This window comes from Lepidochelys kempii, chromosome 1 (assembly GCF_965140285.1).
Source record: "Lepidochelys kempii isolate rLepKem1 chromosome 1, rLepKem1.hap1, whole genome shotgun sequence".
Classification (NCBI taxonomy): domain Eukaryota; kingdom Metazoa; phylum Chordata; order Testudines; family Cheloniidae; genus Lepidochelys; species Lepidochelys kempii.
In genome coordinates, this window is record NC_136380.1 from 137,261,920 (window position 1) to 137,289,628 (window position 27,709).

The 27,709-nt window shown below is 39.2% G+C and overlaps 1 protein-coding gene across 4 annotated transcripts in view; it reads left to right on the top strand.

Annotated features, from left to right (window-relative positions):
* MOSPD2 (motile sperm domain containing 2) overlaps positions 1-27,709 on the top strand; it is a 62,420-nt gene that overhangs the window by 16,220 nt on the left and 18,491 nt on the right. For all 4 annotated transcript variants that reach the window (XM_073355640.2, XM_073355649.2, XM_073355660.2 and 1 more), the window contains 7 exons: positions 826-981; positions 2,081-2,167; positions 4,176-4,330; positions 9,702-9,762; positions 12,270-12,308; positions 14,481-14,605; positions 17,687-17,857. In XM_073355640.2, the coding sequence (XP_073211741.1) occupies positions 826-981; positions 2,081-2,167; positions 4,176-4,330; positions 9,702-9,762; positions 12,270-12,308; positions 14,481-14,605; positions 17,687-17,857 (794 nt within the window). The remainder of the gene's footprint in view (positions 1-825; positions 982-2,080; positions 2,168-4,175; positions 4,331-9,701; positions 9,763-12,269; positions 12,309-14,480; positions 14,606-17,686; positions 17,858-27,709) is intronic.

The window sequence follows — 27,709 nt, forward strand, 5'->3', positions numbered from 1 at the left end:
ACACCATCCAATGCTCCAGGGACATCTACATCAAACACATCATCAGCCACCGACAGTACCAGGAGGTGTGAGCTGGTACGACATCGTGCATCAACTATGGGAAAGGGACTGAGAGACATTTTCCATTGGACCATATGAACTGGAACCATAAACTCACTGAACATTAAATCCCACCAAATGAGGGTAAATCCATCCTCATCGTCGTATCCACTCATTATACTCCACACCTGAACATAGCCATTATATGAACAACATACCCCCATATCTCAGTGTCTGGAGGTAAAAGTTTAATGGGTCAAAGTACAATCGGGGAGATTGCAGATTATATATTCCTTACGCCACCCGTTCCTAAACCGAATTTTGTACCCCTTAATAATCTGTACCTTATTCCCTGATAACCAGAAATTTCTATGCTTAAACTCTGTACTGTTTTTTTACTTCAACAACATCTTAATAAAATTATTAATTCTGTTAGAAACCAGTCTGTCTGTCTGTGTATTTGAGGAAAAAGATAGGAAGAAAATTGTTTGTCATGCAGATACTAAAATTGACAAAAATTATTGTATTTTTCTTTAAATAAAAATCATACATAATGCATATCTTTCCAACCCCAAGAAATATTGTCAGTTTCTTAATAAATTCCACTTTTTAATGTAATTGATAAACATTTTCAATAGCTTATATTATTCCATGCTTGCTTAAATGTGTTGAAATCTTTGAGATCTTTTCTATTCCCAAAGAACTGCTACCCTGAAACTTGCCTAGTTTCAATTTTGTAATATTTCTTACATTTACAACAGTAAAAATTTCCATTTTTTAAATTAGATAAATCAGATAAATATGATTCCAGAGATGTGGAAAGATTGCGGCAAGATGATAATTGGGTTGAAAATTATTTAATTTGGCGTCATGATGTTGTGGATGATACATTGAAGATGATTGATGAAAGCTTTCAGTGGAGGAAAGAATACATCGTCAATGGTAAGATGTCATTTACTACTAATTAATACGTTGGTGATGTATATCAGTTTCTTACTGAACTATTCCTAAGGCCCTATATACAGTTTCATTAAGTACCAATGCAAATGGCTATATAAATTCTTCTTTGTCAAGTTGCCATATCAATCACTGGTTGTGTTTTATAATTTGGTATGGCTCTGGCTGGGTTGTGAGCAGTGGAGCTATTCAGTAGCCTAGTGGGCCAAAGATCATTTGGAATTTGAAGGGGTTGGGGAGTTTGCTGGACTTCAGTTCTTTATGCATTCCTCTGGTGCAAACCTCTATGGGAATAAAAGTTCCCCTCCTCCGGTCTGAAAATTATTCAGGAGGAGGTGGTCCATACCTGGGAAAACACCTATCCTGCAGGGGTCATAAGCTAACAATTCATTATCTCCTCTACTACTGAGAGGAAAGCAGAATCTTTCCAGATTAATAAAACTAATTAAACCTGTGAAATGTGATCATTGCAGTTATTACTGTAGTGTCCAGAGGCTCCGATCAAAACAGGGTCCCATTTAGGGTGATCATATGTCCCAATTTTATAGGGACAGTCCCGATTTTTGGGGCTCTTTCTTATATAGGCACCTATTACCCCCCACCCCTTGTCCTGATTTTTCACACTTGCTGTCTTGTCTCCCTAGTCCCATTGTGTTTCATGCTGCATAAACACACACACAGACAGCGCCTGCCCCAAATAGCATACAGTCTAAATTAAGAAAAGTTGCAACAAGTGGGTGTAACAGAGCGGGAATGGAGGAGGGAGGCCAATGCTAACAAAATATTTGTAGGTCTTTTTTCCTCTAGCCATCTAAATCTACTTTGTTTTCCCCTCTCTTCCCACATAGATGCTAACCTTTTTCTATCTTAGTTTAAAACAAAAAAGGAAAAAAATATTAGTTTACAAATAGGTTTATCCCTCTATTTTACAATTCATTTATCTCACACATAAACATATTCAAAATCATCAAGTTTCTTACTCTGTTTTAAGATTAAATGGTATTTTGTAGTGACTTTTTTAAACATCAAAAATAAGGATGCCTGATATCAGTTTGCTAAAATAATCCTTCTGTTTGCTTTACAGATTTGTCTGAATCTGCCCTTCCAAAATGGTTGTTTGAAAATGGTGCTCTTTACCTGCATGGATATGATAAAGAGGGCTACAAGTTATGTAAGTTACATGCACTCTTATATTTTCAGTTATCTATTAGTCTTTTAAAATATATATATATATATAATTATACATGTTCATATTGGAGACTGCTAAAATGCTGGAAGCAATTACTTATCAGGAATTACCTTTGTGGAAATACATGAGGAGATCAAGTGAATTTTCAATGAATATCTGATAAATAGATCATGGGCTAATGGTTACATTGCATTTTTCATCATGTATTATTAAGACCTTTAGCCATACTCGCAAGTCTTTTACTAGAGAGGAAAAATTTTTAGTATTCATATTTTGTAGCTTGAAATTCAGCTTTCTCACTGTAGCGTTCATGATCCCATTGTTAAGGTTACGTTCAGTTTTCCTTCATAAACTGGGACAGGAGGTAAAGTTTTGTAATGCAGTTTTAAAATGTTCCATTAAAATGCAATGGTTTTATCTCTTTTGCTGCGAATATATAGCCATCATGAGTCTACAGGACAGTGTATTGTCATTGCAATCATTTGGTACAGCTGTAACACACCATGCTTACACATATTTGAACTGGTCACAAGTTTTCACATCACTGTTCGAATTGAACTTGTTCTGAGAAAAGCCTTGTTCCTCCATTGCTGTGTACTGCCCCTATGCAGTAACAGTATAGGCAACAAGCACTGGCATTGCAGATGCAATGGTGTAATTAGTTTTCCCTGTTAATCCTCCAGTTCTCCTGACCATCTTTCCAGGTTACCTTTGACAGACAGTTCTCTAGGCTCTGTCATATGCAGATCCTTTGGTTACCAGCTGCATGCAGGCCCAAGAATGCTCAAAATAGTGTAGTATCCACTCAGGGCTCAGATTTGCCCACCTCCTCTTGCCTCCCCCTCACCAATCTCATTGAAGGTAGCAGCACTTGAAGAGGTATGAAACGCACCTCCTCAACTTGTTTTAAAATAATAAAATAGGGAGTGAGGCAGGCGGGGATGGGAAAATAATTGTTCATGCTTAATAATATTAGCACTTCAATGATCCCAGTTCACCTTTGTAATCTGACTTTTTTCAATGGGTATGTATGAGGTCCCTTTTTTTGCTCCTATTATTGTATGTTTGGGAACAGTTTTCTGTTTATTTAGGTTAGGAGGATGCCTGCATCTTTGCAGTGGAAAAAGACAGACTTCATTTAAATGAAAATAGAATTTTCAAAATGTAGAATATAGCAGAAAAATGCAGTGAGACCTGATTGAAAATAGCAGATGAGCCTCTGTTGTCTCCTCTCTCCCATGTGTGTTGGGAACCTTTTGTAGTGTCAGTTTATTTCAGAAGCGTGTGTATCTTTGTAAATGTAATTCTAAAAATCTACTTCATCTTTCTGTTCCTGCCAGAGTTATCTAATGACAACAGACAGTGAGAGAGTTCAATATTGTCATATGGAAGTGGGCTTTTTATTACTCTTTGCCTCCCACAGCACTCCCCATTCCCTCCCCAAAAAAAAGATGTCCAATGAGCACACTCAGAAAGTGTTTTGTAATTACTTAAGCTTTATTTTTCCCCAAATCAAATATAGACACTAGTTCTTAGTAAGTGGTCTGAGGTGGATTGATTTAAATCAAGGGAGTTTAAATCAGCAACTTAAATCGCCAAGTGGAAAGCCTCAATTTAAATCCTCCATTTTAATCAACTTTTCCATTTGTACTTCAGTTCTTTTCTAAAGAAAGATGCTTCTTATTGGTTTATTATAACATATTGATTCACAACTAAATAAAGCCATTACACTGGATTTGGTGCACCTTTTTGCTACCTAGAGGGTACCCTATAACTATGTACATATATAGCAATAAATACAAGCACTAAATAGCAATTAATATTAGCGATGTATAGTTTAATTTTTCAGATTCTTATTGTATATTATTTCCATATGTTAGAGGAGTTGGTGGATTTTGTAAGAGGTCACTTAACACTTACCACTAATATGGTTCTGGTATTCTGATAACTTGTTGAAATTTTTTTATATACATATATGTTTTCTTTGTAGTCTGGTTCAGGGTGAAGTTTCATACGAAAGAGCCTAAACTGCAGTTTGAAAAAAAGAAGTTTGTAGCCTTTTGGTTAGAGCATTATGCCAGAAGAGAGCATGGGAAGCCTTTAACAGTGGTGTTTGATATGGCTGAAACTGGAGTCAGTCACATAGTAAGCATTTTAATTATGGTTTCTGTTTAGACTGTGTATAGCTTAATCAAGGCACTCAGTTCCTGTGCAGCACATTATACCCAAATTATACAGCAAAGGTCCTAGAATCTTGATCTCATAACTGCCCCCTTCTCCCAAACAGTCATGGCAGGTGGCTTTTACGCAGCCAGGCTTTTTGTTCTGTATTTTCTCTTCCCCTTTTGAACTGAGGCAAAGGTTACTTCATTTAATGGGAGGAGAGAGGGTTACCACAGTCACATTTAACAGCAACTGTCTACCCTACTATATCCTGACCCAATATCTGCCACTGCATCCAAAAATGCCAAATTAGTATGTTAGGTTGTTAGTATTTTTGTTTCCTGCAATGGAATGGCACCCACTTACAGCAGTTGTGAATTTGACCCATACAGCCTGCCTCTAGTTCAGGGATTGGCAACCTTTGCATGTGGCCCATCAGAGAAATCTGCTGGTGGGACAGGATGGTTTGTTTACCTGCAGTATCCGCAGGTTCAGCCAATCCCAGCTCCCACTGGCGGCGGTTTGCCGTTCCAGGCCAATGGGGGCTGCGGGAAGTAGCAGCCAGCACATCCCTCAGCCCGCGCCTTGGCCCACTTAATGTTGAGCCTCTATTTGTAATGTAGGAATACAAATGTGACAAAGTGTAGATGCTGGGTGTTTTGTAATTTGTTTATGGCCATGATCTAAAGCTTTAAGTCAAAATGTCTTTTGTATTATACTTAAATAACTCTCTCTTTCAAGATGAAAATCGTGAATTTCATTAGAAGTTTTTTTTCATTTTAAAAGGTTGTTCTCCGATAATGCATATTTCCAACTTCTTCAGGATTTCAGTTTGCAAAGCTACAATGACTAGTTATAAATGATATTTCTTTCTGAGTGTCCTCTGCATATTCCCACACATGGGGTGTGACAGCCGGGACAGCCTAGATGTTGGAACCTTCTCGTAGCAGTACGCATGAGAGGGTTCAAGTGTTCCTCCTGCCCTTCCCCTGAGCAGTCCTGAACGTTTCGAGGGGGCGTGTCTCTCCTTGCTACCTCAGTTTCTTCAAACCACAGCAGCAGACAGTTGTGAACTGGTACAGTTCCCTTCCACTAAAAAAGATTTAGTGCCTTTAGGGATAGTTTTACTATTAGGTATGGTTAGGATCAATTATAAGATAGGTTTAGATTGTTAGTCTAGGATAAATTTTGTTTTATACTTAGATCTTCTATTCCAACTACTGGTTGCATGCAGATCCAAATCTGAAAAGATCACATTTTAAAATATGCACATCATTTCCAGTGGTATTTGTGGCATCAGATGCTTGCACTCAATGCCTAGCATGCCTGGGTGAGCTTCTCTCTTTTTAAGATGTGTGAACTGCAGCACTTTTACCCTATGAGCAAGAAAGAAATGTCAGAATAGGCTACAAGTCTTCTTATTACAAGCAGCTCTGGATGCAAATCCTGTCTGTTCTGACTCTTCTGAAGGGCCTGAGACTAAGAACAGGAGGCCAGTGTCAACTCTAGATACTTCCAGATCTAAGCAGAAAACAGTTCAGCATAAGACGCCAAGCTCCCGATCCAAAGCGATCATGTTGTTGATACCAAAATCAGCAGATCCAACATCTAGATACTTACTACCTCCACTGGTGGTGGCCTTGTTCATAAGAGCCAAACCATGTGACCGCATCAGCTCTGAATACCCCGGCTCCATTGCGTGTGACAAAGCTGGAGATTCTTCATCTCTTGGAGCAGGATCAAATCTAATGTATCCATATGTAACGAGTAAAAGCACTCAGGAGAATTTTTGCCCATTCCTTGCTTCAGAGGGTTCCATCAGATCTGTTGAAGCTTTTGGAATCATTGTTGTCAGTTTGTGTGGGTCTTTTGTCACGCTTGTGATGCAAGTGCACATGGAGAAGGGAATCATAGAATGTCCGGGTTGGAAGGGACCTCAGGAAATCATCTAGTCCAACCCCCTGCTCAAAGCAGGACCAATCCCCAATTTTTGCCCCAGATTCCTAAATGACTCCCTCAAGGATTGAACTCGCAACCCTGGGTTTAGCAGGCCAATGCTCAAACCACTATTCCCCCCCCGCCCCCATAGGAAGGCTCCTATGAGTCACCCTCTTCCTTCAGTCTATACAGAAGACTCTCCTGCTATAGGGCTGGATTTTTATCTGAAGAGGAAGCTGCCTGTGGTACAAATGGAATATCAGCAGCTAGACCCAGAATTTGATTAATTCTTCTTTTGATGAGAATGTTGGTAGATCTTGCAGCTTTTCCTAAATAGAATGGTGCCTATGTTAAAACTCTTGTCACTATCTTAGAGGAGACTTCTTACCGAGTCTTTGATATTCTCAGCTCTAACTTTGAGTAAAGTCTCTGTGCTGATTTTAGATGGTCTCTGGCAACCAGAAGAATCTATCTGGTCTAATCATGCCTTTTGTCAACTGCTCTCAAAAATGCTGATAAGCTATATCAAATTCCATACGAAAGATTATCGTGCTTGCATACTCTTCCTCCTCATAATTCATTGGTAGCAGTTGCAGTGACCAACAAGTCAAGAGGTGGACATTTGCATTCTACAGCCTCTGACAAGGAAGGCAGGAATTTGAACTCAGTGGGGAGGAAAATGATTTGTCCTTTCTTCATCCTTTGTTTGAGAGTAGCTACCAGGCAGCGACGCACTTATGGGACAAAATGTTGATGTTTGTAAAGACACTTTCTGAAGACCAGAAAAATATAGTAATTGCATTAATACAGATGGATGGACGGTAGTATAACGCACTGTATCCTTTGATGTTTTTGACTTTGGTTGTAAGATCGATTGCGATAGCAGTCACATGGTTATGATCTTCCACTCTCTCGCCAGAGACAATCTAAAATAGTGCATCTGTTTTGAAGGAGATGGACTGTTTAATAATAGGAAAGATTAAAAATTACAGCCAAGATCAATGTGTCTTTTTCAGTTTTGGAGGAAGAATTCTATGGCCTGTGTTCAGGTACAATAGAAAGCTTTATTCACCATCCTCCCCTTGTCCTCTTAAGCCCAGAGAGATCACTCATGCGATCACAAAGCTTCCTTCGCCTACGTCTGTTGAATGTCAAGCCTGAAGTTTGATAGGAGGATCAAAAGCTGCAAACCGATTGATAATATACTCACCTCCCTATCCTTTGGAAAACTGGCTTTCTTAATTCCTTGATTCATACCGTTTCATCAGTTTGGACAAATATATTTTGAGGGTAATAAAAAAGTGTTCTGCCCAAGTTTGAAACCTATTCTGCTTACAAGATCTCCTCCTTTCTTCTCCCCTGCCCCTTTTTCAATATTCAGGGGTTTCTCCCTCAACAGTGTGCTAAGATCAAAAATCCGGTCTCTGATTCAAGCAGGAGTAATAGAGGAGGTTCCAAGGGAGTTCAGAAATCAGGGATTTTACTCAAGGTTTTTCACTAATACCAAAGAAGGATGGATGTTCATCTGATATTACATGTGAGGAAGCTCAGCACTTACATCAGGAAGTTCTGGTTCTGTATGTTGACTGTAGCCTCATGTTATCCTTTCCTTTCAGCCCTAGATTGGTTTGTAGCTCTCAATTTAAAGGATACATATTTCTAGAAGGCCAAATCACTGCAAATATCTCTGCTTTACTGTTGATCGTGACTATTTTCAGTACAAGGTCTTAACTTGTGGCCTTTCTACCACTCAGAGGGATTTTACAAAGTTCCTCTTTGTAGTAGGAGCTCGTCTTGAGACAATAGAGTATTTTTGTCTCCCCATGGTTTGACAATTGGTTTCTTAAAGCCTCATCAAAGGAGAGCCTTATAAGGGATATACTCCTTAATTGAAAATCACTTTGGAAGCTTCAAAGACTGATGAGGGGGCGCAACTTGACTATCTCGTTGTTCGGGACCATTGGCGTTACCAAGAAAAGATATTACATATGAGGGTACAGTAATTGCAAACTATCTGTTTAGCTTTCAAATCATTACTACCTCACATCCAGAACAAAGCAATACAAGTCATCATGGGCAACAAGAGAGCAATATATTAACTGAAGAAGCAGGGAGGAACTCACTTGTTTCAACTAGCCAAGGAGATGATCAAGTTATGGGACTGGTGTATCCACTTCAACATCTACCCAATTGCCTTGCTCTTAGCTGGCAAGGAAATGACAAAGCTGGCCAACTCAGCAGAGATCTGATGCAGGTGCATTAATGGTCTCTAAAGGACTCAGTAATTTAGGATGTATTCAGTCTTTCTGAGGTTTCTGGATATAGATCTTTGCCACCAGGCAGAACACGAAGTGCCCCCTTTTCCACTTGAAAGAGGGGAGAAACAATCTCCCAGTGTCGGATGTGTTCCTTCTGAATTGGTGAGTGGGCCTGTTATGTGTTTTCTCCTCTTTTACACTTTTATAAAGAGGGTTTTACAAAAATAAGATGTGACTGGGCCTCAATTGCTCCTTCATGTGTGACACAACAATAATATATACAGACCTTCATCAACTCTCCAAGGTGATCTACGTATTTATGCCAGTGATGCCAGGCATACTTCTGCAACAGGACAGGAGGATTTATCACCCGAACCCTCTTTCGCTACATCTAGCTGCATTGGGTCTAACAGATGTTGAAATACCCTGTACTTTAGATGTGCAGCAAATGTTATGAACATAAGTGATGTAGATTTGTGAAGTGGGTAGCTGAAAAACATATAAATCCTGTACAGGCACTATGATTGTTCATAGAATTTTAAATGTTAATTTTTGTCTCAAAATATTAGTGAACTATGATTTCATTAGAAATCAAGACAAACAGAACTAAAAATCCCTGATAAAAGGCAAAATATTCTTATCCCTAGAGGTTTTACCTCCAACGTACAGAACTTATGTAACTTGCCTGTCTGTCTTCAGTGCAAGTCTGTGCTTGTACTATGTAAGAAAGGCCTAATGCTGCCATTTAGAGACAGAGGTTTGTTTCTTCTGTTAGGCTGTAGCTCTTAGGAAAATCTCCTGACCCTTTCCTGAGACCCCAGTTCTTCAAAGACTTAATACAGTACATGTGCTTAACTTTATGCACTGTGAGTAGTCTTAGTGAAGTCACTAGAACAGCTTTCAGTTTACAGAGTTAAACATGTGTATAAATCTTTGCAGAATCATCTCCTGAATGAGTAGCATTGCATTGGAAGTTGGGGCAGTATTTGAAAAGTAATATCCTATATATAGCCTGTGCATTTTATTATGTTTTACTTTAACTGTGAACTTATCTCGTAAAATCTTTATTACAAAATTCATAGTTTTTATCTAATTAGGTTTTTGAATTATAATTTGTACTACATTTATTATTATTATTAATTTTGCCTTTATTTTAGGACTTGGACTTCATTCGGTTCATCATCAACTGTTTTAAAGTTTATTATCCGAATTACCTCTGTAAGTCATGTATATTATCCTTTCTAAGGGGGATACAATTTTATAGACTTTGTGTTATACAATGTTATTTTTATTATGTAAATATTCATAACTATGAGGAGAGAGGTTCTTTTTTTAAGAGATGTGTAAATATTACTTTTTGCATGTGTGAACTGCAAAGGTAAAACCAAAATAAAGTCCAGAAATGTGTTTGACGTGCCCCAGAAACAAGGTGCCATGAGGGCTGGGTAGTTCAGCATATAAATAAGTTCAGTAGTAATGTCTTTTAGAAAAGTGAATTTATGTGCAGCATTCCCCTATCACACCCTCAGACTGGTTAGCAGAGCTACAACACACATTTATTAACTTAATTTTGGTTTGAAATTCATATGTAACGTATGGATTTGTATTAAAAGTAAAGAGTCTAAAACAAGTATTTTTGGAGGTACATATTCACCCAGTTGTTCCAGTTTTAGAATTTTTATAAGCATTGAGTTAATATTCATAGATTCCAAGGCCAGAAGGGACTATTGTGATCATATAGTTTTACCTTCTGTATATCACACATGATACAATGTCTCCCAAATAATTCCTAGAGCATATGTCTTGGAAGAACATCCAATCTTGGTTTAAAAATTATCAGTGATGGGCAGTGTTCCCTCTAACTTTTCCCACATGTGCGGAATTCATATTATGTGCACCAATATGGAGGTGATGTGTGATGCATCACCTTCATATTGGTGCACATAACAAAATTCATGCGGTGGGGTGGGGCCAAGGAGTTCGGGGTGTGGGAGGGGGCTCAGAGCTGGGGCAGAGGGTTGGAGTGCAGGGGTGTGAGGGCTCCGACTGGGGGTGCAGTCTCTGGGGAGAGGTCGGGGATGAGGGGTTTGGGGTGCAGGCTGTCCTGGGGCTACTACGAGGAGAAAGTATTCCCCCTAAGTCTCTCCCCCACAGCAGCACCTGGGCTATGGGGAGAGAGGCTCCTCTCCCTGCTGTGGCAGTTCCAGGGCTTGGGCTGTGGGATAGGTGCCCCCCATGGCTGGGTTGGGGCTGGGGCTGTGGTGCCCCTCCCCAGGCCATGGCAGGTCCTGGCTGGGCAGATTCCCTGTGCGACGCTTAACAGGCTGCTGCGTGGCCACACAGCTTACAGGGAATTTAGGTGATGGGAGAATCCACCACAATCATTAGTAAATTGTTCCAATGGTTAATTACCCTCACTTTTAAAAATTTACACCTTATTTCCAGTCTGAACTTGGCTAGCTTCAACTTCCAGCCATTGTATCTCATTATATCTTTCTCTGCTAGACTGAAGTGTGCATTATTAAATATTTGTTTCCCCATGTAGGAATTTACAGAATGTGATTCAGTCACCTCATAACCTTTTCTTTGTTAAACAGGTAAATAGATTTAGCTCCCTGAGTCTATCATAAGGCAGGTTTTCTAATCCTTTAATCTTTCTGGACCCTCTCAATTTTTTAACATCCTTCTTGAACTGCGGACCCCAGAACTGAGCACCGTGTTCCAGCAGTGGTCGCACCTGTGCCAAATTCAGCGGTAAAATAGCCTCTCTGCTCCAACTTGATATTCTTGTTTATGCGTCCAAGGATCCCATTAGCCCCCTCGGCGACAGCGTTGCACTGGGAGCTCATGTTTAGCTGATTATCCACCATGACTCCCAATTCTTTTTCAGAGTCAATATTATAGTTGTGTTGTTTTTCTGTCTTGTTTCCCGTTCTTTCTTTGTCCATCTCTGTCCCTTTCCTCTTCAGTTTCAGTTTCAAAAGTTGGAAGATACTGCTATACCAGTTGGCACTCTGTAGCAGCCAAGAGGCTAAAGATTGAGTGGAAATGGACTCTTTCCTATTGTCTCAGAGATGATCCCTCCATGACAGAGTTGAGGCATATTGGTGGGGCTGTATGGGGAAAAACTTGCACATTGTCCATTTTAACCTTCATTATTAATAGATACAAAGCTTCAGTCAGTATTGCCATTTTTCTCTTCCATGACTTCTGAATTCATTTAATTTTTTTTCAAGTGAAAATGTAGCTGTAAACATTTTAAAGTTTAGTTGAGTGCCATTTTGCTTCTTAAAATAGAAGGTATAATTCTGTTATAGTTGCTAATTGTTAGTATTTCACACAATGAAATTATTCATTAGAATAAAGATGCATATTATTTGCATCTTTCATCTGGCATTTAATACAGTAATTTAAATGAATTCCCTGAATTCAGGATGTGGGTAACCATTCTGACTCCTGGTATACAAAAAAGGCAAAATTATCCCATAAAACAATACATGCTATGCTTTCCAGTGGGCTTCCTAATACTTCTGTTCATCTTACCATAGGGATAGTTTTGTATACAGATGGAGGAAAGCTAATTTTTTCCTAAAGAAAGTAACCATGGAAACGGAGTGTTCTGCTTTTAATAATCCTCTAATAGTAACACTTTCTCCCCTTTTTGTTATTAATATAGAAATAATATCTTTCTTTTCAATTATCTCTTCTTCCTATTGTCTTTGCAGCAAAGATAGTGATCTTTGAAATGCCATGGATAATGAATGGTAAGTTAAAGTAAACTAAACTAAAAATACTTGTAATTTTCTGTAATAAGTTTAAAAAATCCTGTTCTGATATGATATTAATTCAAACATAAACTCATTTTCTTAGGCTTTATAAAATGTTATTGTGTGTATACATAGAAATATATAACTAATGCATAGGCCAAATTTTTCTTTTAGTTAAGCACACGGTACTTTACATTTGTCAATTATTAGGTCATTGAATGCTCTAATGTGCAGCTTCCTGGCACAGTGTACTGTGACTCAAAAATTAAAGTCTTCAAAGTGCCGATCAAGACCTGCATCCCCCTCGTCACTTGCATATCTTGGAAGCCCTCGATATGTAGATTATTTCTTGAAGCCTCCATTTTTCTGGTTCCCTGAAACCTAATCCTCTCCAGGTCCAGACTTGCTAGGCTTCGTAAATATTTTTCTCCTGTGGCCAAATCCAAACAGTACATTATGCAGGCTAGGGCCTATGCATGACGTTTATAATTGCCATATATATCTATGCTGATACGTGTACTCCAGTAATCAACCTAGTCAAAACACTTGTTAGACAAGTTTTATTCCTCTATATTGCATGTGCGTGCATAGCTATAAAATTTTTTGCTGTATGTGCATCTCTATTAAGACTACTTTAGTTTTACATTAAGCAGGTTCAAACCGCTACCATTTAAAAGAACAAACCTACCAGAGAAATGCTTCATTCTCCTAACTTTTCTCCCACCCAAAATTTCTCCTTACCCACTTCACCCTCCACCTTCCCTTTCCTCTCCAAAATAAATTACTGGTCTGCGATTCAAGAGGGCTAAATATTTTGTCTTTGACTTGTCACTGCTTCAGTTCATAGTCTGAGGAGGTCTTGGGAAGGATGTAAGTAATCACGTTAATGTCTGGGTCATGGAATTTGAGCCAGCTTGCTTTAGGTTCATAGAGGACATTTCCAGCAATCCTCGCGAGCAAGTTACCATCAGAGACCCAAAGTCTTGCAGAAATTCTCAAGAAGCCTCGTTTCTTCCCCTACTTCAGCCACCTTTGCAAAAACGGGTTTTTGTCCGTTTCTTGCCCCCAAACCCTGTGTGTAGCATATGTCCCGGACAACTTTTAATTGTGCTGCTTTTTCCAGTAGGAAACCATGCCAAGTCCCATTCCTCCTTTCCTTTTCAGAGATCCCTTTCACAAGCAGAGGTCCTGGCCCTTATCTAGGGTAGAGCTGCTGAATGAAGTTCAATACACCCCTTCACAAGTCACTATGCCCCTGACAAGATTAGATGCTTATTTTGGGTGGGCAGTACTTCAGTTACTATCCAAGGAGCTAGTCTCCTGTAGTGGGGCACTTGGAAAAGAATATCGCAAGCGGACTATGTACCAACAATAACTTTTGTTGCCCAAATACATTGCCTTCACTGAGCCACCTCTTCAGTTTTGGAGCACACATCCAAATGAGGTTTCTGGGTGTAGAGGGGTACTGCTTTGGGAAGTGGGGTTGGGGGGCAGGCACACAGAATATTAATATTCTTGTTCTATGGATTGTTGTCAAGGGCACTACCTAACAGTCAACAACTACTCAAAAACATTCCATGACCAAGTGACCGAGTGCAGAACTCTTGCTGTGTGGCTTTGTAGAGAAAATACATTCAGAAGACGAGCTACCACTTGTAAATAATCCCTCTCTGCAAAAGCAAGAGGCACCTGATATTTATTTACTTACTTACTTTTCTTCCCCTGAAGCTTGTGTAATTGGTCTCAAGTACTAATGCAGAGGGAGGCAAATTGTACCAATGAAGAAAACTTAACACAAATCAAACCTACAGAAAATGTGTCTTGTACATAATATATGATACATTATAAAGATTTTATCGGCACACATTTATGATGACCTGTATTACTTGGTTATGATTTTGCCATTCACAGGTAGTACACCAAAGCACTCTTTGTAAATTCATGCCAATAGTTTTTTTTTTATACCACAAAATCCTGGTATGTGCATGTGCTCTTTGCCTAGTGGGACATTTTATAGCGGGTAAAGAAACCCTAGATGGACATCTAGCTATTTCACTGAATTCAGTGCTTAGCCTAACATTTTATGAGCATTTATTTACATGCTATCAATGGCAGATAAAACTGCAGTATTTGTTTCAGGCAGCTTATGTATTATTATTTTTTGTCTAGCTGCTTTTAAAATTGTGAAGGGTTGGCTTGGTCCAGATGCGATAAGTATGTTGAAGTTTACAAACAAGAATGAAGTGCAGGAATACATCAGTGTAGAGTATCTGCCTGCCTACATGGGTGGAATTGTAAGTATATTGAAATTTTAAAATACCTTGTAATTATTAATATCTTCATGCAGTTTTTGTGTGGATATAAATTGCATGATCACTCACTGTAGTAGAGCCAGCTAGCATTTTTCAGATAAGTGTCTGACAGTGTCCACTTGATATTAATAAACTTACAAATTAACTGTTAATGATTTAAGTTCTTTTAAAAATCTCAGCTGATGATTTTCAAAGTTTTGGTATGTTAGTTTTAAAAAAGCGTTTTCATAGCTCTTTTTGTAAGGTAGGAAGTAATTCTGCAACCCTAATTTGGTGACTTCATTTTGGGAATTTTAATAGTGTGAATAGGAAAAAGAGGGTTTTGAGTGTACACAACTGCTGTTTCTCACCTCCCTCCAAAGCCATGATTGAACGAAGACCCTCCAATCCTTTCTCTGGGCTTCCACCCTCTCTAGCTCCTTCTGTTGCCCATCATCTCAAGTGTCCTAAAACCCTGGCGTACTTGGCAACTTCTTTAAAAGGAAAGTAAAGCCCAACTGGTTATGCTGCACTCCAGTACTGCGTTATTGTCAGCCTTATTCATACACAATATAGTGCATTCTAAATGCTGATGCAGGATAACCAACTTGTGTAAGGGGCATAAATTTGTCACCAAGCTAATAAAAGCAAGTAATTCTGTGATTTCCTATCCTTTTTCCTCAAACTTTGTAACTTTCCTTTAATAATAATTTTTTTTTTAAAACCCAAGCAGGGTAAAAGTAATACCACTGCCATAGGGGGAGATGGCATCACCTCTTCTCTCTGCAGAAGAGATGGAGATAGGCAATGACAATCTGCTTTCCCCGCTGCAGTGCATATTGAATATTAATACACCATCATTAAAGAAAAACATAGCAGAATGCTATCTGAGGGACCCTCTTGAGACAAGATAGGGGTTCTGTTCCTTGGACTCAGGGATATGGAGGCATGAGGGACCCACTTTCCTAAACTCCTGTTTGGGCAGGATGTCTCTCTGGATCCTCTTCTCAGTACCTGCAAGAAACATCTGAAGGCATCATTTCCCAAGGAGCGAGAAGCAGTAGCAACCCAGGGATTGAAGAGGGGTGGTTGAGTGTTTTCTGTATGCTGAGGGAGATGCGGAAACTGACAGTATCTAGAGAGTGATGATTCTGCTGTCATCTGCTTCCCATATCTCTTTCCCCTGGCATATGTGGGTAAAAAGGCGTGCTGCTACATAGGAATTCTAGTGGTCAGCATCAACAGGGGTGGGGAAATCATAATGATGAGCCATAGCATTTTATTTACATTTTGAAGTCTTCATTATTAAAAAGCTTGGGACCTTATTTAATTGAAATCTTGATTGCAGTGTCTTTTAAAAAATATTGTTAAATCATAAACAAAATACGTGTCAGTCACAAAACAAAACAGTGGTAAGCAGTTAGTGAGGAAATCCTATAACTTTATATCATTTTTGTTCAGAACCACCCTACGTACTAGTTCTCTGTAAAGATCAAGGCATAACAAAATTTGAACATTTAAAATCAAGTAATTAATTAGTCCTCGTGTCCCAAAAACTTTCTCTTTCATTGGTATTGGCTACTGTGACCTGTTTGGAAGCTATTTGTTTCCATCTTTTCCAAGTCTTTGAAGCAGAGCAAGAGGAACCTCTGAAACTTTTTTGAGCAGCTTGTCTTTAAGTACCTTCTGGTGGCTCTTGAACCTGTGGTTCACAGGAATCTATGCACTGAGGAAATTGACCCAAAAAATCAGTTCAACCAGTGGTAAAATTGGTTGGCAGTGCAATGCAGGCAAAGTCCCATGACTGACCCTGGTTTTACCACAATTTGAACCAGTATGAACTTCTTAATACATTTCCTCAATATAGACATGGCCTAGGTGTTTTGAACATGGTGTTTAGATTAGTACACTTTCCCTTTTTTCCTTTTTAAAAATAATCCACCATAATTAAGGCTACGTTTATGTCACGGAGGTCATGGAAGTCACAGAATCTGTGACTTCCAGAGACATCGGTGACATTCTCTGCTTCAGCCCCATGGGCTGCAGTACTCTAGAGCTGGCAGCCAGTGGGGCCCTGGCAGGGTTCCAGTGACAGGCCACAGCAGCGATGGGGGGGAGGGGAGGGCCCTGCAAGGTTCCAGCGACAGGTGACAGACTCCTGAGGGGGCCCTCCTCAAAGTTCCAGCAATGGGCAACAGCATTGCGTGGGGAGAGGGTGACGCCTAGGGCGAGCGCTGGGGGTGCCCTGTTTTTTCTTCGGGAAATATGGTCACCCTGCAGCTCCCAGCCACTGAGGGTGGGGTGGGGGCGGGCTGCAGCTTCCAGCTGCTGCAGGCAGAGTGGGAACCCCACAGCTCTCAGCCACCACAGTGGCAGGGGAAACCATGGAGCTGCTGCAGCAGAAGACACAGACAGGTCATGACTTCCATGAATTTTTGTTTGTTGCCCGTGACCTGTCCCGTCCCTGACTTTTACTAAAAATAACCATGACAAAATCTTAGCCTTAACTATAGTCGATGTATCATGTGTGTGATATGAACTAATGTATAATGCTAGTTCTTTAAACATTAATAAATAGGCTGTCTGTTTTAGTTTTTAGAGATCCAAATCATGGACTAACTGTCTGCATGATTTTCTTTAAAACCAAACCTGTTATAAAGTTACAGAAGTACAAAAAAATCTGAAGATCCACTTTTTTTTCTTATTTTGTTTTAAGTTTGCCTTTTTGTAATGTAAAAACAAAATTTGGTTTAATTCTGCCCCACAACCCTCCTAAGATTTTTCAGTACCAAATTTCAACTCTGAACAAATTCTGCAGTCTCTTTGGGAATATGTAAACATTGCCACTAACTATAAATTAGTGGCTGTGTTAGAGGATTATCATATTTTTATTATTATAGAGGACAAAACCCAACATCAACTTTTTGCCCATGGGTCAAATGGAACTTAAAATGTATAAATGAAATATGTACGAGGTGTAAAAGGACTAAAAAACCCTGATAAGATCTGTATTTTAATTATGCTAGTGAAATCACTTTTCCTTCCTTTTGATACACACATGAATTAAATACTCTTGTATTTTAGGATACTTTCAAGTACAGTTACCCTCCCTTGGTTGATGATGATTTTCAAACTCCATTATGTGAAAATGGACCTGTTACTACTGAAGATGAAACTGAAAGTAAAGAGGAGATGGAAGCAGACAGCAAGGAGGCTGGAGAATCCATTGAAGAGCAAATTCTCAATGTGAAAAAGGTATCCATTAACTCTATAGGCTAAGAAGGAATGAAAATATGAAAAGATGGACATGGTTTATTTTTTATGGCAGATTTTTACAGTCTGTTGTAGTTGGATGTCTTTGCCACTTACAGTGAAAAACTAGTAAAACCCTAAAGACTAGCTTCACTGTCATGGATGGATTACAGTACACACACAAATCTAGTATGTGTGTTATTCTGGTATTGCTCAGTTAAATGTACGATATGAAAATTTAAAAAAAAATTTAACTTCTCCCTAAAAAGTTAGGTTTCTCTAGAGTTATAGTCCATTTTTATACTTCCCTCAGGGCAACCATTGGATTGATTTTTAATACCATATATCTAGTTTTCTCAATAGATGTTTTAATCAGCTCCTGAGGAGAGGGAATACTAAATATACAACTGAAAACATGCTATGGAGAGCTAGTGTCTAGCGCAGTATTAGGTTTTTATTTATCTTATTAGTTACACAATTCCAGTTAATCTTTATATGGTCACAAAACAAAGTAAAGCCCTGAATTCTGCAATCTGATCTACGTGCCTGTAACCTTACACATGTGCCGAATTCATTCCAGTATCGGGAGCCAAGGAATACATAGTGGTAGCCTCTGGGAAATGTAAACTTTGTCCATTGGTATTGTTCTTGAAAAATAGCTAATGTAGTCCAGAATCTCTAATTCACTGTTATTGCCATAACTTCTGAATCAGAATATGAATTTAATAATTTCTTGTATCATGCATATTTAATATTAATTTTATAGTACACAAATTTTCAGTTTGAATTAGTATTTTAATATTTTGTCATGTTTTGAACTGTATGGAGCAATTTCTATTTTAATTAAGGTATTTTTAAAACTTGGCCAGCCAAATAAATAAAGTAGATTCATAGAATTTAAGGCCTGAAGGAACCATTAGATCATCTACTCTGGCGTCCTCTCTATCACAGGCCCTTAAATTTAGTCCAGTTATCCCTGTGTTGAGCCCAGTAACTTGTGTTTGGCTTAAAACATATCTTCCAGAAAGGCTTCCAGTCTTGATTTGAAGATGGCGAGAGGTGAAGAATCCACTGCTTTCCCTGGTAGATTGTGTTCCAGTGGTCAATTACCCTCATGTTAAAAAATATGTGCATAATTTCTAATTTGAATTTGTCTGGCGTCAGCTTTCAGCCATTGATTCTTGTTATGCCTTTCTCTACTAGATTACATAGTCCTTTAATACCTGAAATTTTGTCCCCATTGTAAGCAAGTCATCTCTGTCTTCTTGATAAGTTAGGCTGCACTCTTTAAGCCTCTTACTTTGTCATTTTCTCCAGCCTTCCAATCATTTTTGTGGCTCTTTTCTGCCCACTCTCTAATTTTTCAACATCCTCTTTAAAACATGGACACGAACTATATGCAGTATTCAAGTATCGGTCTCAGAAATGCAGTATGCAGAGGTAAAACTACTTCCCTACTCCTGCTCACTGTTCCATTGTTTATGTATCCAAGGATCACATTAGCCCATTTCGCCAACGCACTGGGAGCTCACGTTTAGTTGCTTGTCCACTGTGACCCATAAACCGTTTTTTGCAGAGTCACTGCTTTCCAGGACACAGTCCCCCATTCTGTAGGTATGTCCTGTATTCTTTATTCCTAGATGTGTTAAAATGCATTTTGTTCGAATGGGTCGAGTCTACCAGTTGAGACAGGTTGGTTGATTGTCTGACTACCTTCTCCTTATTATTTACCACTCCACCAATCTTTGTCATCTGCATATTTTATCAGCAGTGACTTTCTGTTTACTTCCATACCATTAGTGAAAATATTGATTAGCATCAGACCTAGCACTAGTCTTTGTAGAACCCTACTAGAAACACACCACTACTTCCACAGCCAGATTTTAATCATTTAATATGTACTCTACTGATCTTTTATAATGCTCATATTTTAGTTAGAATGGTGTATGGTACTAAATCAAATGTCTTGCAAAAGTCTATGTATATTACATCTATGCACTTACCTTTACCAACCAGGCTTGTAATCTCAAAGAATGGAATCTGATTTGTTTGCCAGGACCTGTTTTCCATAAAATCCTGTTGACTGGCATTAATCCTATTCATATCCTTTATCAATTCAATATTGTATCAGCTTTTCTATTATTTTACTAAGGATTTGTCAATCTAACCAGCTGATAGTTACCTGGGTCATTCTGCTGACCTTGTTTGAATATTGGCACCAGATTCACCACTCTTCCAGAATATCCACAGTATTCCAAAATTTAATAGAAAATGGATATCAACAGGCCAGAGATAGTCTCAGCCAACTCTTTTAGAACTCTTCAGAGCAAGTTATTTAGGCCTGCTGATTTTAAGATGTTTATCCTTGGTAGATTGTCAACATCCTCTTTAGTTACTAATGCACTGGAAATTACTTAATCATCCTTATATGATGGGAGTACATCATCCTGTTTCTTTCCAAATAAACAGACATTTATTTTGAACACGTCTGTCTTCTGTGCATCATTAACAGTTTTGCTATCTCTGTCTAGTAAGGGACCTATACCAAAAGAGTCAGTTTGACCCCAGAATATGCAATTTTGATATTCTTTAACTTAGAAGTTATAACATAATGGTATAAGGGAATAGCTAACTTTTGAATCTTGCATTGAACCAAACCAGAGGCCTGTCCTGAGTTTCAGGCCACAGTTACCTGCAAATGAATCGTGGATGTTAGACTTGGTATATTATCTTCTTCCTTTGTCATGTAACTGAGTCTTTTTTCAGTTCCTTACAACCATATGTTTGTTTTTGAAGGTAAGGACAACAGGTGGTCCTCATTTAACACCCTCAGCATTCCATTGTCTAAAGAAAAGTTAATTCACTCCTCCTTACTCCCTTCCCCTTTTTTTTTCTTAAATTTTTACTGACCCTTTGGATAATCTATGATGATGAACTAATATGTTAACCAAATTGGAAAGTAAGATGTAGGGTCAACAGACATTTAGGTTTAATCCTAAAATAAATAAATTAATCCATCTCCTACAAAGTTGCATACAAGTTCTCAAAAAGGCTGTAATTTAAGCTCCATACTGAGGTAAATACTGCTCCTATTAGCTATGAAGAAGCAATAACATGATGCTACCAAGGAAGGATAAGACTATAAACTGTAGGATATCTGAAGGTAAACAAACCTTCCAAATTTATTTTTGGAAAAATTCCTTATGTGTGAACCAACCAGACATCCTGGGGGCCATCTTTGTAAATTAAATACTTTCTTCTTTACTTCCTTACATGTTTTTAATATCAACGTTTTCCACCAAAGAGTCTCAGATTTTGAGATTAGAATCCTACCCAAATGTGTTAGCTATCCTGAGAACAAGGAACTACTGAAACCAAATAATCTATTCCCTTTATGTTAAGTTTTAAGGTGATAAACTTGAATTCCTTTCTTGTAATAAAACCAACTTGTATAGAATTAAGTTTGTTATAAGCATTATATTTGTAAGTAAATATTCTTATCCCTTTTGGATTATACTCAAGTTATTAGCATAAGTGATTGTAAGTGTGTGAATAAACATTTCAGCACTTGGAATATTGTGCGAAGTTTGAGAATAGAAGTTGGGAATTTAATATTAGACAATATTATTAGTTTTAGAAATAGATTTCTTGTTTATTTTACTAATGTTATCAAGGACAGTGCCTAGAATAGCTAGAATATTTTAATAGTTTGAAATTAGGTTATTTTATAATGAACTTGGAAGTTGTTTAAAATTAGAATCAAATTGAGAATTCTTTCCTACACTTGAAAGATGGGATAAACTCTTCCCAAATTACAGCTAAGTGAAAGAAGAAAGAATAATCTTTAAAACTTGAAAGTGAAGGAAAACTTCAAGAATATAGTCACCAAGTTACAACAAAATATAGGAAAATTTTATCTGATTAAATGTTTCAAGAAGAGTTAGCAACAGAGAATAAAGCTAAAAGGCTTCTCAAGCAATTCTGTTAGTATTATATTTTTAATTAATAATTCCAAATAAGAAATTAAACTCCAGGAAAAGAACTATAGTACAACCTCAGAGTTATCAACACCTTGGGAATGGAGGTTGTTCATAACTCTGAACAAAATGTTATGGTGGTTCTTTCAGAAGTTTACAACTGAACATTGACTTAGTACAGCTTTTAAACTTTACTACACATAAGAAAAATGCTGCTTTTAACTATCTTAATTTAAATGAAATAAGCACAAAAGTTTCCTTAGCGTGTCAAATCTTTTTTTAGACTCCCGCCCCCCCCCTTATTTTTTTAGTAGTTTACATTTAACACAGTTCTGTACTGTATTTGTGCTTTGGGGGGCGGAGGGGATGGGAGGGGTCCGCTGCTGTCTGATTGTATACTTCCGGTTCGAAATGAGGTGTGTGCTTGACTGATCAGTTTGTAACTCTGGTGTTTGTAACTCTGAGGTTCTACTGTGTAGCACTTGGAAAGATTAACTTTTCTAAAGCTTGGATGCCACCTACTGGATGGGTAGGAAACGTGCAATGATGCTTTGATATGTCTAATTGATACATTTATCATCTGCAACCCGAGATGGGTATATCCCCAAATTTTGCGATGTGATGGAAGGTGGTAGTGTCAATAAACTAATTCCTTTTAGAGCTGGGCTAGCCCACCATTACAGCTGAATGGAATTAATGTATGAAAAGAGATGCTAAATACAGTTGAGGAGTTTTGTCTTTTATCTAAGCAATCCCGAGGGTGAGTCTTCATCCAAAGGTCCAAAAGTCCCAAACACACTCACTTGAGTCCTGCTTCCCGTGAGAAATGCTCAATGTTTGATTCCACTCTCCCAAGAGAGAGAGTGATTTTCTTTAACCAGAATCCTTTATGAACAAGAACTTGGGTCTTGGACCTTAACGTCCAAGGTCATAACAATAAGCAGTTTTGGGAAAGAGAGCTTTCCTAAAGAGCAAATATGCCAAGAAAAGATCATCACCACACCAGAATACTCCTCTGATAACAGATGGCAGAGTATGATTTGAAAATTAATATTTATCTCTGAGATGCCATAGGAAGATACTTCGAAGGAAGTCAGAATTTGGCCTTGGAGAACAAAGGTATTGCCTTTCTAGAATACTGAACTCTTCTGAAGTTCAGACCTTTGTTTCTTTAAATCCAGACCTCTGTGCTGATGGGATTTATATATTGAAATATACCAAATTTAATAAACTTAACTTCCATGGATGCTACTGAAATACCGGATTCCAAATAGATATCAAGCAAGATTACACTCGGAACAGGAAAGAAAAGAGAGCACTGAAGTAGCCTTAACATTTGAAATCCTCGAAGAGCCATAACTGGACTGTTACAGGAATTAAACCTAACACCTTGTAATTAAATTGCTATAGTGTTTGATTCAGTTGTCTGTTTTTCATCTAGTTTGCAATATAATATCCTCCTACAATTATAGTGCTTTTTTATATGTTCAGGCTGATCTAATAGTCACCGAGCTTACTAAAGTTATTTTGTTGCTTAAAGAATTAATCTTGAACTCAGAATTGTCTTGCTGCATGCTGCCTAAAATCTGAAACTATACGGTGTCATATCTTTGTGAGCGTGTTTGGTTAACTTTTTTCCAGTTAAAATTTTAATCCCTAAATTTAAGCACCACTAAAAGCTAATTAATATACTCAAATCACTGTTTGTTTGTTTCTCTACTGTATCTGTCACTCACTCCTGGCAGCTTGATGCATCTGCAAATGTGTATGATTACTTGCTCGTTGAAGAAATCCTCCGATCTCTCCCTTCTGTGACCATTAAAGTGTGTGTGTGTGTGTGTGTTCACAAGAGCGCTCTTCTAACCTCACTTCAAACATAATTTGTGTGTTTATAAAATCTAGAATACTTTTGTATACTGATCTTGATTATGTTGTGTATTTCTCACTAAAGAGTTAATAGCATGTGTGAATACTTCATGCTCCATACTCACCTCATTTCCATTTTTGTGTGGTAACTTTATTACTGGTTTGCCTTCGTTTATGTCAAATACAAAGAGCATTGTGGTGTTATTACTTTACTTTTCTGCATATCAACTTTGAGTCACAAATCTCATCAAGTGCCCCCTTGCTGGCTGCCCACTGGACTGCTGTCAAGGGAATCCAAACCTCTGTGTCCTGGATCTCTGGGTGTTTATATTCCCTTCTGGAGGCTTAAGCCAGTCTCAGAGTCTGTAGGCACACTGAGGCACAGACCTTCTATCTGGCATCTTCTGAATGCTGACACCCACTGTTAAGGTGCCTAGCCTCTTTGAGCACATTGCTGAACCATCAGACAGTCCCATTCATAAACACACCTTCTCCAAGAACTCCACCCTAGAGGTCTGAAGCTTCTGACTTACAGTTTCTCTCTGGAAGCAACATGGTAGTTGTAAAGCATTCAACACACACTGACACTTTGCCCAGAGTCTAACACAACTGCTCTTTTGCTTAATTATATAAAGCACACGAGAGTACAGATCCGCAAAACAATAGACTGTACACACTTTTCCCTGCTCAGTTTCCTCACCACTCCAGAGCCTTCTTTGGATGGGGTCAGAGTACCTGTGACGTCCTTGGGGCCAACTCTTTCCAGGAAAGAGAGAGGCTTTCCCTGCCTCATGCAGGCTCGTAGGTGTTGTGGGGGCTTCTCCCTAATGGAGTCTCCTTCTTCATCATCTGTAACTTTTTCTCCCATCCAGTGCTTCCTCTTCCTATCTGGCTTCCTTGGTTGTGTGTTTCCTTATTTAAACCCTTCTTGGTCACCTGGCTGCTTTCTTTTTGGAATGTCATTACTCTTTTTCGCATAATCTTTTGCACCTGAAGTGCTTTCCTTTTGTCCTCAGGCTGCAGTGTTACTGGTTTCAGAGTAGCAGCCGTGTTAGTCTGTATTCGCAAAAAGAAAAGGAGGACTTGTGGCACCTTAGAGACTAACCAATTTATTTGAGCATAAGCTTTTGTGAGCTACAGCCCACTTCATTGGATGCATGTCCTGCCAGCAATGGTGGAGCCACATACAGAGAGGCATTTGTAGTAGAGCAGTTTTAAAGAGGAACATTTTATAATAACTCCTGGTTGACATGATGATAGGTTCTACAGACAAATTGTCATATTTCTCCCTTGTTTTAATAAATAAATAAATAAAACAGAGTAGGGATACTCAAGTATTCTAGGTATGTTCTAAGGCCCCATTTTTAGACAGTGTCTACTGTTACTATTAATTCAAACTTCATACATTTATTAAACAATTCCACTGATCACACCATTTACATGAGAACTTTATAGGTCAGTTCCTATCTACATCGTATAAATCTTCTCCCTCATTATGCCAGGAAAGGGATCAACAGGGGTTCGCCATACCCACATATATTTGCCTGCTAACACCTGTTTAGGTATGCCCTCATGTTCCTCCTCCTAGGTCCCATGAATGTGACTTGACTATCTTCTCCTATTTTGAACTGGTGGCATTTATCCTGGTCAACAAGCTTCTGTCCCTCTTGCTCTGTCTGCTCGCTCTGATGCCAGGCCTACAGCACCATCTCTCTCTCCTTCACAAGCAGCCTTTTCCACTCCAGCCTCCATAGCTCTGGACCTATCCCCCTTGCCACTATGTCTGCTGGAGCATCTGTGGCACCATATGCTTGGTCACCTGCATGCCCTGTAGGAGAAGGGACCCTGGTTTGGAGTGAGTGTCCCATCCTGCCTCCAGGCACAGGAGTGAAGCAGTGCCATCAACGCCATCTGTCTCTCCTTCACAAGCGGTCTTCACTCCAGCCTCTACAGCTCTGGGCTTCTCGTCATCACCATTATGTCTTATCGACCATCTTGGGAACTGTCCATGGCACAATCTCTTTGATCACCCGCCTGCCCTGTAGGGGGGAAAAAATGGATCTAGTCTTGCCCCTGGTTTGGAGCAGGTGCCCCATCCATCCCATAATATATTGTGCAATGCGGCCACCAACTCCCAATTTTTCTGATCAGCAGAAGCCAGACTTCACTGTGCACACAGGCTCAGAATCTGCTCTTTCCTGAGCTGTTCCTAATTCATATTTGGCAGCTATTTTTACCCAAGGCAATTGAAAGATCTGCTCCTGGCTTTCAGGCTAACAGCAGAAGTGAAGTCCCTTGCAAAAGTGTTTGTTTTTAAAAACTTCTTGTACTACTACACTAATCCCAAGCACTGCCACCATTCTACCATAGATCCGGTCAGGCCCCCCCCCCGCCCCCTTGCTGGCCACCCACCAGACTACTGTGAAGGGAGTTTAAGCGTCTCTGTCCCTGGATTCCCTGGTGTTTAATCTTCTAGAGCCTGAGTGGAGTCCAGCCACTGCCCCAATCTTGGGGTCCCTAGGCACGCTCTCAGACCACGGACCTTCCGTCTGGAACCCACTGCCCAGCTGCCTACATCCCCTGGGTAAGTCACTGACCCTTCAGACTCCCCCATATTTAAGTACACCCTCTCCCAAAACTCCACCCCAAAGGTGTGAAGCTTCCGGTTTAGTTTAACTCTTTTAAGAGGCAACACAGTAGTTGTAAAGCATTCAGCACACACTGGCACTTTGCCTAGTACCTAAGGCTACATTTACACTACAAGCTAAGCCTGTGGTTCTCAGCTTGTGCATGCATACTCACACTAGTGCTCATGAGCTAGCATGAGTATAGATAGTAGCATAGCCGCGGTAGCATGGGCAGTGGAGGTACAGCTTAGCTGGGCTGAGTGAAAACCCACTTGAAGCCAGCGGGTACATACTTGGCATGGCTAAGCTGTTTTGCTGCTGTCACTGTCCATGCTATTGTGGCTACACTACTATTTGTACTTGCACTAGCTTAATGAGATCTAGCATAAGTCTGTGGACGTGCACTGTGAGTCACACCCCAGCTTGTAGTCACACCCATCGCCTAACGCAACTGCTCTTAATCATATAAAGGGCAAGAGTACAGGTCTACAAAAAGAAACACTGTACATGTCTTTCCCTTCCTCAATTTCCTCACCATTCCAGAGCATTCTTTGGGCTTGTGTCAGAGTTCCTTGGGGCTGTCTCTGTCCAGTAAAGCAGGCAGTTTCACCGCTTCATGCAGGCGGTCATATGTTGGGTGGCTTCTCCCTCAGAGAGTCCTTCCCCGTTTTCTGTGACTTTGCTGTCTCCTCCTACCCAGTGCTTCCTCTTGCAATCTGACTTCTGTTCTTTTGTGTTTTCTTATTTAAACCCCTCCTACTCAGCTGCTTTCTTTGTTCTGTCTCCTGGTAGTTTCCCACTGTTTAAAAAAACACCACCACCGCCACAACCCTCCCCTAAAATGGAGGAGGAAGTAGCTTTTCCCTGGAGATGCAGTTTCTCTTATGCATAACCTTTGCCCCATCATTAGCCTCAAATACCTTCCTTTTGTCCTCGGTAGTGCACCTGGTGCATGTTCTGTAAGTAATGGTGGATCCTCATAAAGTGAAGCATTCATGATGTAGCAATTTTTAATAACATTTCATAATCCATAATATCAAACAGAAGCCAAACATTGGGGTGATTCCCAAATTATCATATTTTGTCCATGCTTACACTTTTTGTGTGTGTTTTGTCTGTGACCAAACATACCTTCATATAGAGAATCCCTCATGCAAATAAACTGAATGACAAAAGCACCTCATTGCACCTAACTCAAGCTTACCAAATTTTGGTTTGCTAATTTCAGCTTTCACCTTACACTCTTCCTAAATGAACTGTTTTAGCCGCGTCACCAAATTAAACATTTGCCTATTAATGTCACAACCCAGAACTAAAAGTATCGACTTCGTGCTGTTGAAACAATTGTATTATATGTATGAAGTTATTGGAACCTCAGCTTCTTT